The sequence below is a fragment of the Crassostrea angulata genome, chromosome 3 (genome assembly GCF_025612915.1).
Source record: "Crassostrea angulata isolate pt1a10 chromosome 3, ASM2561291v2, whole genome shotgun sequence".
In the NCBI taxonomy this organism is placed as follows: domain Eukaryota; kingdom Metazoa; phylum Mollusca; class Bivalvia; order Ostreida; family Ostreidae; genus Magallana; species Magallana angulata.
The window spans coordinates 30,554,509-30,567,188 of NC_069113.1; the positions used below are offsets into that span (position 1 = coordinate 30,554,509).

The 12,680-nt window shown below is 33.2% G+C and overlaps 2 protein-coding genes and 1 pseudogene across 2 annotated transcripts in view; 2 read left to right on the forward strand and 1 right to left on the reverse strand.

Moving 5' to 3' along the window:
• LOC128176129 (FAU ubiquitin-like and ribosomal protein S30) overlaps positions 1-12,680 on the forward strand; it is a 116,872-nt gene that overhangs the window by 80,784 nt on the left and 23,408 nt on the right. The window lies entirely within an intron of this gene.
• On the forward strand, positions 54-5,411 carry LOC128176123 (peptidyl-prolyl cis-trans isomerase FKBP8-like). The gene is made up of 11 exons (XM_052842200.1): positions 54-114; positions 532-1,058; positions 1,268-1,415; positions 1,734-1,821; positions 1,989-2,099; positions 2,629-2,703; positions 2,968-3,079; positions 3,404-3,493; positions 3,790-3,867; positions 4,500-4,637; positions 4,895-5,411. Coding segments are annotated over exons 1-11 (1,452 nt in total). The 5' UTR covers positions 54-113; the 3' UTR covers positions 4,979-5,411.
• On the reverse strand, positions 9,621-12,564 carry LOC128176131 (uncharacterized; annotated as a pseudogene).

Below are 12,680 nucleotides of genomic sequence, written 5' to 3' on the forward strand. Positions count from 1 at the left end.
AAAGAAATAATAATCCATTATCTTGTATTCTTATTTGTGAAATACGGATCTTTTCATGTCGTAAAATCTATGTAGCTTAGTTTGTGGTAACATACGGGAAACAGAAAATAGAAAGTAGGACACATTCTCTTTTTTGATCAAATTAAGTATATCACTTCGTGTAAGATTTTTAATTTTCTGGGTTTTGTTAATTCGTCGTTATATTAACAACATTTATATTTAAGTTTTGTTTTAAAACTGTTGCTTATTAGACTCTATATAGAAGTTGTTTGACATGCTTAACATGATGTAATTTAACGCTGCATGTTCATCCACCGGTTTGAATCATCTGCACATTTATACTGATTGGTTGATTTATCTTCTCGTCTTTGAAAATGTTTTTGGTCTTTAAAATAGATTATGATTATCATGCACAAACTTTGAAGATATACATTTACGTTGCATGAAAATGAAAGGTTATTTTTCAAATGACCTTTGATATATTTACATCATGTGTAAATCCAAAGCTAAAGAATGGTTCGTTGTTTTCAGTGGATTCTATACCTAGTCAGGAGTCTGAAAAATTGGAAACCGATGGATCTTTTTCTGAGAAGAGTGAATACATTCAAAATGGTTTTGATAAAGACAGTAACTCTTACCCAGCAGAGTCAAGTGTTACATCGGAGGATAATGTGAATATGAATAATTCCGTTCACTTGAACACTACATCACTGTCAGAAGAGATTTCATTCTCTGAGAGTGGAAAAAATGCATTAGATCAAAACTCTGAGTCAAGTGATCAAAATGAGGATGAAATGCCCCCACTCATTGACAATGAAAATGTCACAAATCAAAGTCTGATGGATCAAGAAAAGAAAAGTGCAATGGATGAAAGTGAAAACAAGAGTAATCCAGAACCAATCAGTGTTAGTATGAATCGAGACAATGTCAAGGAAAATGATGTGAAGGATGAGTGTTTACGTGAAATTAATCAGGAAAAGACATGCACAGGTGAAGATGCCGAAAAGGAGGAAGAGGAATATTTGGATATTCTTGGAAATGGATCTCTTAAAAGAAAGGTACTCCAAAGGATTAAAATAGCTGTATGATTGAACTGCATTGTGATTTTAATTTTTTCTCTCAAAGCTTTTCTAACAACAGTGTGTATATACATGATATATACTGATGCTAGTGTATCATTGCTTTACAATTAAGATATATGATGAATGGCATCGAATGCAGTGGTACAGTAAAGACTTAAATAAATAAAGATTTTGCTTTCTTTCAGATTTTAAGAGCTGCAGCTAAGAATGCCAAAAGACCAATAAGCAGTGATTTGGTTACAATCAAAGTAGAAGGAAAGCTCGAAGATGGGACCAAAGTGGATGTATATGATTCCCTGTCATTTGTTTTGGGGGATGGTGATGTTATCCAAGGTGGGAACTTCTGGATTTTTAAATGATATTAGTAGATGTATGAATTTCTATGTACAACTGTCTTTCGATCTGTAGACTACAATGTGATCAGAATCAAAACTTTGTTATGCACCAAACTTTTTGATAGTCGCTGTACAAACAGACATGTGTAGCGACATAGAATTAGTTGGAGTGGATCAAAGATCTGATGTTAATCAGATTGTGCAAGTTATTAGTATACCTGTTTAATACATTATTGCTGCCTATGGTAATATTAGTTATATTTTCATGTTAAAAAAAACATAACTGAAAAATTCAAATTGTGATGCATGTTTTTAGCCTGGGATTTGGCTGTAGCTTTAATGGAGGAAGGACAAGTTATAGAACTGCAGACTGATGCTAGATTCGCTTATGGTGAAAAAGGAAGGTAGTTATAAACAAAATTTCCACTGAATTATTACTTAACTAGAATCAGTTCTTTTTTAATATGTTAAACCTGAATTTGGGGAATTTATTATTAAAATGATAAGGCAAAACTTCTTTGACTAACAATATACTAGATGCTGATTATGTTGTTTCAATATTGTCGCTTAGAAAACCGGACATTCCACCAAACTCATCAATTGCATACATCATAGAGCTGGTAAAAAAGGATTACCCCATGGATTATGAAAGCATGTCAGCAGCTGAAAAACTGAAATATGGGTAAGGGATGGCAGCGAATGAATGACTGCCAGTGTATTATCATTTTTCATTTAAATCATAGCTCCACATTCCTCCCTAAAAGTTTGTATCTAAAATCACTAGTAATATTTCTTTTGAGCATAAAAAAGCACAAACCTATAGGAGTATAACCTATGGATAGTATAAAACATGAAAAATTATTAAACTGGTGGAATATATAAAGAGTTCAATGTTAGAAATCTTTTTAATTCATTAATTGATGTATTCTCAATGGTTATGAAATGGTAATGAAACATGGTTATGAAAAAGAAGTACATTTTTAAGATAAATATTTTGTTTAATCAAATATATGTTTCTGTTATTATTTTTTTTTACTCTCAGTACAACTGGTACATTTAATTTTAGCAAGTTGTAGAGTAGGTTTAATCAGGTCTATAGCTATTGATGGAGTAATGTGTTATTCCCTGTCAACATTCAGTCTTATTTCTGGATTATCATGTAATATATACGGTACCATAAGTTTAAAGTTAACTGTGTTATGTATTTACAGAGAAAATAAAAGAGAGAGAGGAAACTTTCTGTTTGTGAGGGAAGAGTTTGTTTCTGCAATCAACTCCTACAACAAGTGAGTAGCACCAACAACTTCAAAATTAGGAAATCACCAAATGGGATATCTTAATTTTTAGAAAACCCCTCTGATATTACATGTGTCAGAATGTAAAGAAAAAGAAATTGTTAATATTAAGTCTCAAAATTTTGTACATTGTAGCAATTGGAAGTTTATAGATATTTCACTATGCATGCAGTACTGGTACTTATGACGGAATGGCTAAACTGTTTAATTAAGTACATTGAGATAACTAGCAATAAATATTTCCGTTGGTTACAGGGCTGTCCGGATTTTGGATCCTGCCACTTGTTCAGATACAGCTGAGAGTCTACAAAAATTACTGGAGAGCCGACTCAAATGTTACAACAATATGGCAGCATGTCAACTGAAAGTAGGTGGCTCAAAGTTGTATTAGCATTCTTCACACTTGCAAGGAAAAATATTCCATAAACAAATACTCTCTCTCTATAATTGTTGACATATATTGATATATAATCAGTGGTAATCTATATATACAGGCACTGTTATTTTTAGTGCACCATTTTTTGTCATAGAGGATGAAGCAAAGGCCTTCCAATAGATAACATGTATATGTGAGAATAGCTTGATAATAAATTATATAAATACCAAATGAACTCCAATCAGCAACACTGTAAAACATATTTATGACTTTGTTTTGAAAACTCATGCATATGGTTTGATTTATTTTATTTAGACAGATGCTTATGATGCTGCCATTAAGTCCTGCAGAATGGTGCTTGATGTACAGCCAGATAATGTGAAAGCTTTATTCAGAACAGGAAAGGTATGGTACAGTATGAACTTTATTTAGACTCCACTCCTGGATATACAGTCAAACTTTGTTATCTCGAACTAGATGGGACTGTTTAAAAATTTCGAGACATCCGAGGATTTGAGATATCGAGGGTAAAATGCTTAAAAATAAGTAGTTTGGACTTACAAAACACCTCGACATATCCATTGTATTCAAGATATCAGGGTTCAAGATATCAAAGTTCAACTGTTTTACATTTACTATGTGTTTAATAACATACGGTATTTGCTGTGATGTCAGATAACTGTGTTCCTTGCTAATTGTAGGGCCTGGCTGCCAAGGGAGAAACAAAGGAAGGACTGATGTTCATGAGGAGAGCTCAAAAGTTGGACCCTGACACAAAGGTGGGAGTTTGAGGAATAACATCTTCACTAGTCAAGGGTTTATGACTCACTCCACTCCTGTTGAAGAGGAGAGGGATGAAGAGGAGAAGAGTGAATTGTAAACCCTTGGCTAGCGAAGATGGAGGAAGTACATGTATTAGTGATGTGTTATTTCTTTTAACTGAATTATTTTCTTGAATAATTTGATTGAAATTGGGTGGTTTCAAACATACTAGGCACAAAGGATTATTTTGATAAAGTTTACCTTACATTCAAATAATGGATTGCATGCATACTTTTTTAATGGAAGATAATGGGTAAATGATTAAAATTAATTGGGTAGGATTTTTAAAAGCCCTTTTGAACCATTTCGTTAGTTTTATTCAAAAATACAATGTTAACCTTTCATATCAAAGGTAGATTCAAATTTCATCAAACATGACCTTAAAAAAGTAATGAAGGATAAGTACATACCGGTAATAGAGATGTAAACAATCATACCCATGGAAACTGTTTCTGATACAGCATCAAGCTCATATCCTTATGTGCCGCTTGTTGACTTGAAATTTTACCTTCGACACAGAAACCAGTGTAGTCATGCACGATTCATGAATGTACAATTGTTTAATTACCGTATTGTATTTTAATTGTAGGTCATCAATCAAGAAATTATGAAACTCAGTAAAAAATTGCAAGCTGAGAGCCAATCAGAAAAAGATATGTACCAGAAAATGTTGGGACAAAAACCTCCTGCCAAGACCAACAAACAATCGGAGAACTCGAGTTCAGTGGTAAGACAATTTGTATTTTTATGCAGACAGTTTAGTTTGTTTGCATGATTTAAAATCAGAACTAGGGTTTTGGGAACATATCCTCTTTAGTTGTGTGTTATTCATTAAAAATCACATAGTCATATAGGATAGTACCTTTAATACAAGGTTTCTAAGTGAATGTAACAATTTTTTTTTTACTCATACAAGCAAAGCGATTTAACCTTGTATTCATACATTTACTTGGTCATATACCGTACATTTTAATTTCCTTACAGTGGAAGTGGACTTCAGTCATCGGCGGGGTCACCATAGCGATTGTTGCCATGGGGATTACAGCATACAGACACTTGCAACACTGAATACCTTTTGAATTTAAAAGCAGAGTAACTTACTATCAAAGATAACTTTTTTGACATAATAAAGGGCTTGGACCTGTAGCATTTATTTTAAGGGGGGGGGGTGGTGCCAGTTTTCAAACTAATCTAAACGTGAACATGTTTTCTTGACTTAAGATGCTTTTTGGTTGATTTTGACATTTTTTTAGAGTGTAAATTTTGTTTTCAATTGGTAAAAATGTTTTTTGTTGTTGTATATTGGAGTAGTGTTATAAAACTTTCAACACAATGGAAAGAATTTATCTTCAAGTATTGTAAAAAGACGTTCCAATAATTATTTCGTGTTTAAATTTGTTTAGACATAATCTTTTTCTTTTTGTATAAATATTTTATTTTATAATGTAGACTATGAATATTTGTTGCAAGCATGTTAATTAAAGTGATTATTTTAAGAAAATTGTGTTGAATTTTTATTCACATGTTGCAAAAACTGATTTACATATTACATGTAGTTGAAAAAAAGTGAATTCTCTTTCTTTTGTGTCGAACAATCTAAAGACAATTACTAGTATTGACCAAAAAAACCTTGAAATGAAATGAGGATGTAGACACTGGATTTTTTGGTCCATATCTTTAGAAAATATATGCTACATATATACATTAAATATGTTACTATAAAATCAATGTCATAGTGACAAGATCCATGTTTATTCAGTATTATGCAGTTTGCTGTTTCTTTAAGAGTCTATGAGTATATGTAGTTCAAAATTATGACTTGATACTACAGTGTAGTAATATTATAATCTCGGTGATGCGACAAAATTTAGTTTTTTTTTTAATTTTATGTTTAACCTACTATTATATTTTCCTCTGGCCATGTAAACCTTGATGTTCAAAATAGATTTAAAGGGACTTGGACACGATTTGAGCTCAAAATTTAATTTTTCAATTTTTATGTCTAGAATTGTTAATATGGATGTTTTCAATGCTTTGACAAAATTTGAGAGTCAAATATCGTGTTACAAGCGAGTTACAGAGGGTAGAATTCTTTGTTTTGTAAACAAAGCTCGAGTCCTGTTAATGTTTACATATTTGTTTTATTGGTATAAGTTTCAATCTAATGTTGTTTGTTGTGATGAAATTATTTATGAACCCACTGAATCAATCAATCTTGATTTGATTTGAACATATTTTATTGCATTATATATAACAATGGGATTGGGCACAAGTTATAAAAACTTAATTCGCCCTCTCCCTACATGTAGAAACAAATACAATATTATTGCAAATACGTCACAGTTTGTGCTTATACCAGTACGTTGATAATTGATAAATGTAGTAATTCTAAGAAAATTTAAGTTATCTAATATTACATGATTGCAAGGATGAACTACATAAATAAATAAAGATAAAAAAAGATATTATCAACAAGAATAATCAGATTTGTGTTTATTCAAATCTACCAGTACCTTGAATATAAATTTGAACAATTGAAAAAAGGTATTTATTTTCATCCACGCTGAGTGAGTCGTCTCCCCAAAGTAAGGAACGTGAGTCAAGAATACGAATTTTGCCAAATCTAAGAAATTTATTAAAAAATTCTTCCCTGACAGTAGCATACTTAGGACAAGAGAAAAAGAAGTGATGTGCGTCTTCAATCTTCCCACATGAACAAAGAGGGCTTGTTATAATATTACATCTATAAAGATCTATGTTTAGCGCACAATTTTGACGGAGTCTTGTATGTAAAATATTAGTACGTCTTTTCCCATAACTAAAATAAGGAGGAGCTACTGCTAGAGAATTGGAAATTTTGTTTTTAAATAAGGATAATGAACTCGAATCTCTGATATCCAAGGGTAAGGAATTCCACTCGTTGACCACAGTTGGAACAAATGATGATTTATAAATTTGCAGTCTACACACGGGTATATTGTAGTTTTGTGAGTTTCTCGTATAATAAGCAGATGCATTACATCGCATATCCGGGACAATGTCTAACAGATATTCAGGTACTAAGTTATTATGGATTTTATACATTATATTTAACCTTTGAATTTTGCGTCTTGCATTAAGTGGTTCCCAGCCCGTTTCAAAATACAAAGATTCTCTAGAAGCAAAAATAGTTAGCCCAGTAACAATTCGGGCTGCTTGCAATTGTAGTTTCTCTAGTTTTTCAGAATCAAAAGCGTGACACCCTCCCCATACTACTGACGCATATTCCAACTGTGGTCGAATAAACGAGGTATACATAAGTGAAAGAGTTTTACGATTAGCTTTAAACTTTAGTTTTTTTAGCAAACCAATTTTCTTATAAGCGTTATTCAGTAAAATTTCTATGTGAGACGACCAACTAAGGTTTGATGAAAATGTAACACCCAGATGCTTATGAGATTGAACATATTCTAACTGACTATCTTGAAAAATAAGTTTCGGTGGTTCTAAGTTTTTTCTCGTATTAAAAAATATAACTTTAGTTTTAGAGGGATTGAACTTTAGTAACCATTTCTTCGACCAATTTTCTAAAACATTTAGATCATGATTCAGACAATTTTCAATAGTTTTGATACATTTTGATGAGTACTGTAAACAGTTATCGTCAGCAAACAATCTACAAAAACTTGACATGTTGTGTGCTACATCATTTACATAAATCAAAAATAGTAGTGGTCCAAGTACGGAGCCTTGAGGTACACCGGCATGAATTTGTGCCTTAGTAGAAAATAAATTTTTGTACATAACTCGTTGTGTCCGATTTGCTAAATAACTTTTGATCCAAATATACATCTTTCCATCAATACCATACATTTTTAATTTATATAAAAGTCCTTTGTGCCAAACACGATCAAAGGCTTTGGATAAATCACAAAACACCATGCAACATGATTTCCCTTCATCAATTCTCCTAACAATATCATCATATGTTTCTAATAATTGAAAAACAGTAGAATGGCCTGGTAAAAATCCGGCTTGATATTTATAAAACATATTGTTACTGTGAAAATAGTTATATAAATGTTTAAATACAATGCGTTCCATGACCTTACCAACACAACTTAATAATGAAACTGGTCTATAGTTTGACAACATCGAAGGGTCATCTTTTTTGAAGAGTGGAATAACGTTAGCTTGTTTCCACATAATAGGAAAAACAGATTCTCTAAGTGAGCGATTAAACAATAGAAATAATGGTTTGACAATGGTAAGTTTAGTAGCTTTCAACATTTTGTGACTAATAAGGTCTGCACCTATGGCCTTGTTTACAGGAAGAATAGATAGTATATCAATTATTTCTTGTTCATTAATACACATACTGTCAAATATACTGTCACACATAAATATTTCTTGAGGTAATACAGAGTTATCATCATCAACACAGGCGATTGAAGCAAAATATTCATTCAGTGCGTTAATCTTATCGACATCAGAAAAAGCAAAAGAGTTCCTATCTGTGTATTGTAGAGGAGGAATTTCTGAGAGTGGTTTTGTTTTAAAAGTGTCCCTAAGAATTTTCCAGTATAATTTTGTGTTGTTTATATTGGTGTCAGTGAGTTGTAATTCAATATTGTTATGATAGTTTTGTAGTGCATGTTTTTTCATGTTGTTAAATTTATTTCTAATGTGCTTGAATTTATTCCAGTCTAGAGGAGAATTACTTTTGAGGGCTTTATGTCGAAGTCTATTTTTTTTCCTAAGTGTTATACGTAAGTCAGAGTCGAACCAAGGTTTGTCTTTAGGTCTAATCGTTACCGATTTTTCAGGTATACACTCTCTAACAAGTTCTAGATATTTATCTGTAAAAAGTTCAGTAACCTTTTCAGTAGAAAAAGCATTACTTATAATTGAATCCCAGTCGGTATTTTCGATAATAGTATTAAGTCTTGTAATATCCGCATTCTTGTAGTCCCAAACTTTTCTAATATAACATTTACTTTTTATGATACCCGTTTTTAGAAAAATATATGTAGCTTTGTGATCGCTCAATGTATTGTCTGTGTTTATCACGCCTGAGTGGAGAGATACAAGGTCAGTGCTTTTCAAAATTGGGTCAATAAGGGTGTTCGTCGTGTCTGTAGTTCGCGTGGCTTCGTGGATGGTGTTTGTGAGGTCGTAATTCATCATGATATCACTAATGGGATATAAACGAGTATTTTCTAAGAAGTCAACGTTCAAATCACCTAAAATAAGGAATTTACTTGAAATATCTGACACTTTATCGAGTGACCACGAGAGTTTGCCCCAAAAGGACTTATCACTGTTAGGAGGCCGGTATACGCAACAAAGAAAGAAGTTACAGGTGGGTTCACATATTTCTAACCAAATACACTCAACTGATGAAGGTTCAAGGTCGAAACGTCGAGAAGCTTTAATAGTCAAAGGAACATAAATGAGAATACCTCCTCCGTGTGAGTTTCTGTCTCTACGAAAAATAGTATCGTATCCGGTCAACAAAATATCATTATCACTAACATTAGAATCTAAATGTGTTTCAGTAAAACAAAGAATGTCAAAATCCCAGACAAAAGTTTCTAAACTTTGTATTTTATGGCGAATACTCCTAATATTGAGATGGAATATATCTAACGTGTGTATTTGACCCTCTGTGGGACCCGGGTTTAATTCAATGTCACCTGAAATCATATGGATCAAATAAAGAACTTGAAACCAAAAATGTAAATATGTAATATTTTCAACTAAAGTTTTCTTTATATTCAGATGTTTTAAACCTTTTTTACAACACATTAGGAAAAATAAAAACAAATATATGACATTGAAGAGAGTAAGCACTTCCGCTCTTAAAACACCCCTGCTATTACAATAATAAATTCCGATTGCGGCTCTGTATTGTACAATAGTGTTACCTGTCATTAGATAAAGTGGTTCGGAAGAAGTGCATAAAAGGATGTTTGAGCCGCAAAGGAAAGGTAAAAATAGGAGATATCTGACAAACTGGCGCGAAGAGTACAAAACTGTCTACGTATTTGCATGCAAACAATAATTTGATTAATAAACAAAATGTGAAAAAATAATAAAATAAAACAAGGTGCGGTGGCCCCTGAGATGCAGTCACGAAGGGGTGACTGATTCTAATAAGGGAAGGGGACGGGGAAATTGCAAACAAAAATGAAACATGAAAACATAATATGAAAAGGTAAACTGGGTACCATAACGGTAGCCTATGTGGGTCAGTCATTGCTGACGTATGTACAAACATTTGTAAGATACCAACGAGAATAAAGCCGAGCTTAAGAGAGAATAGGCGTATGAGTCCACAATTTTGTAATAATAATAACCATATCAAAAATACTATTTGAAACAAAGAGCAAGCATATTTGTCTGTGTATTGGTATACATGCAAAGTACAGAATGAGAGTCTAAGATATGTACTTTATCTGTTGAAAAGTCTATTGATTTCGTCAAGAGAGGTGACTTCAAGTTTTTCACCGTTTTGCTCCATTTTGATATAGATACGACCGTCAAATGTCCAGAAGCTGAGGATTGACTTACGTTTTTTAGCCTCAATAAGTTTGGAGACAATGGATTGTCTGTACCTTGTCAGATCTTCTGTTATAAAGATTTTGTCACTATTGTTTTTCAATTCCTTTTTAGCACTGAAAACTTTATTTTTTGCTTTCCATGTTTTGAATTTACAGATAATTTGGAGTTTGTTATTTCTGTTTGGTCGACCTATTGGGTGGGACCGGTCAATATCATCAGATGTTATTGTGACTCCCATTTTTTCACAGATGCTGATTACAGCGGATTCCGTATCTGTGTTTCCCTCATCAGTTCCAGGTTTGGGGACATTGTGAAAATCTCAAGGATGTGCGACGGCCATATTGTTCCAAGTTGTCCAGGTCGTATTCAAGATCATCAACTCTTTGTTGTAATTCGGACTTGCTTTTCTTCAGTATTTCTATTTCATCGTTTTGTTCTTCGATGTCTTTTTGCTGTTCTTTGACTGAATTAATTAGTGGTTGGATGCAACTTTGGACAATTAGTTGAATTTGAGGGGCAATTGCTGCAGCTATGAGAGGTGTAAAAGCCCCTATGAATGCCTGACTGTTAATGGATTTCACAATGAGATCGTTTAAGACAGAGGTTTTAATTTCACCCTTTGGTCCTACGATTGTTACATTGGTCGTTGGGTCAGGAGAAGACGACAATATACCAGTAGATGTAGGGGGCCAGGGCGAAAGTATGCTTGAGGACGGGATGGGTAGTCCTTGTTTGTCGTTTGACGCCATTTCAAGAGAGGAATTATAAATGTCAGATAGAGATGAAGAGGATTTAATGCGTCTACGAGATCAGAGTTCTTGAAATCTTTTTTCTGCTGTCAGTCATTTGGACTGACTACCATCTGAAGTTTGTCAGTCCGGACAAATTTTTATCAGTCCAAAATATTTTAATAGAAAGATGAAAAACTATATTTGAATTTTATTATCAATTTATTTCGTTTTTAACTTAAAAGCCTCCCAATTTCTCTCAATTTTTCCTGATATGATTCCTCTTAACTTTCACAATTTCACAATTTGGCTTCTCACGTTCACATTCTTATTTATCACTTCATTAATTTTAACTTCCTTCCCTCTCTCTCATCAACTTTCCTTTTTTATCTTTCTTTTTCGTTCTCTTTTTCTTTCTGCACACATCATGCCACAGGGACTTATAGTTGTCGGATAGTGGAGTTATTATTTGCTCCCGAAGACATAAATGATTAAAATTAGTATTTTTGTGTGTATTTCTGTGTATTACAATAAAAACATGAACTTAAAACCCTGTTTCAATGTGAAAAAAGTGTATTTATATACATAAAAAACGTAAAAAAGACGACACTCGCCATCTTGGATTTATAGGGGGACATCGGTTCACGCTATGTTTTAAACAAGTTCTCCAATTTCTCCAAGTGATTTCTGACTATATCTAAGTTGGAAAATGATCAAAAGCCTTATACCTATCGCATGACTATACATCTGTTAGTTGCATTATAAACACACCTTGTTGATATGTACTAAACACTCGCCAAACTTATCGAAAGCATCGGAAGTTTACATTTAAGTGACGTAAATTATATTCATTAGTCGCGAAAAAATCCTCTTGATTTATCTTATGCATTCGGATCTCCTCAGTGATTACCCAGAATAGTTTGCATCAACTTCGTTGCTTTTGTACGAAATTTAGTCTTGTTTTCGAAAGTTCCCCTGTCAACTTTTACCGGTCATTTGGACTGACAGGCAACCTCAAGTAATCGGTCCTTGGTTATTTTAATCGGTCTTGCCGACAGGACCGAAAGATTTCAAGAACTCTGCGAGATGTTGACTGGTGTTCCGTAAAACTTAATTCCACAGACCTCTTACGCTTACTGTCTAGGGCATATACAGAGCTCTGCATTGGGGGTGAGAAGAGCTCACTGGTCTATATCGAGTATTAACTTTCACTATATAGTCACTACAGTCACTACAGATTCACTTTTAAACGCTAACGCAAACATGTATATGTTAAATGACATGTAGTGAAAACATGTACTTGCCCCGACTGAGTTAACACACAGGTATTATGTTTAAATTCCACCTTCTCTCTCCTAGCTCTACTTCTTACATCTTGCAGGTAATGGCCACCGGAATCTTGTTTCCACGAGTTATTTTGATAAAGAAATGGCAATTTCTTTGCTTTACTGTATCTGTAAACAAATATAAGACTCGAGCTTTGTTTACATAACAAAGAC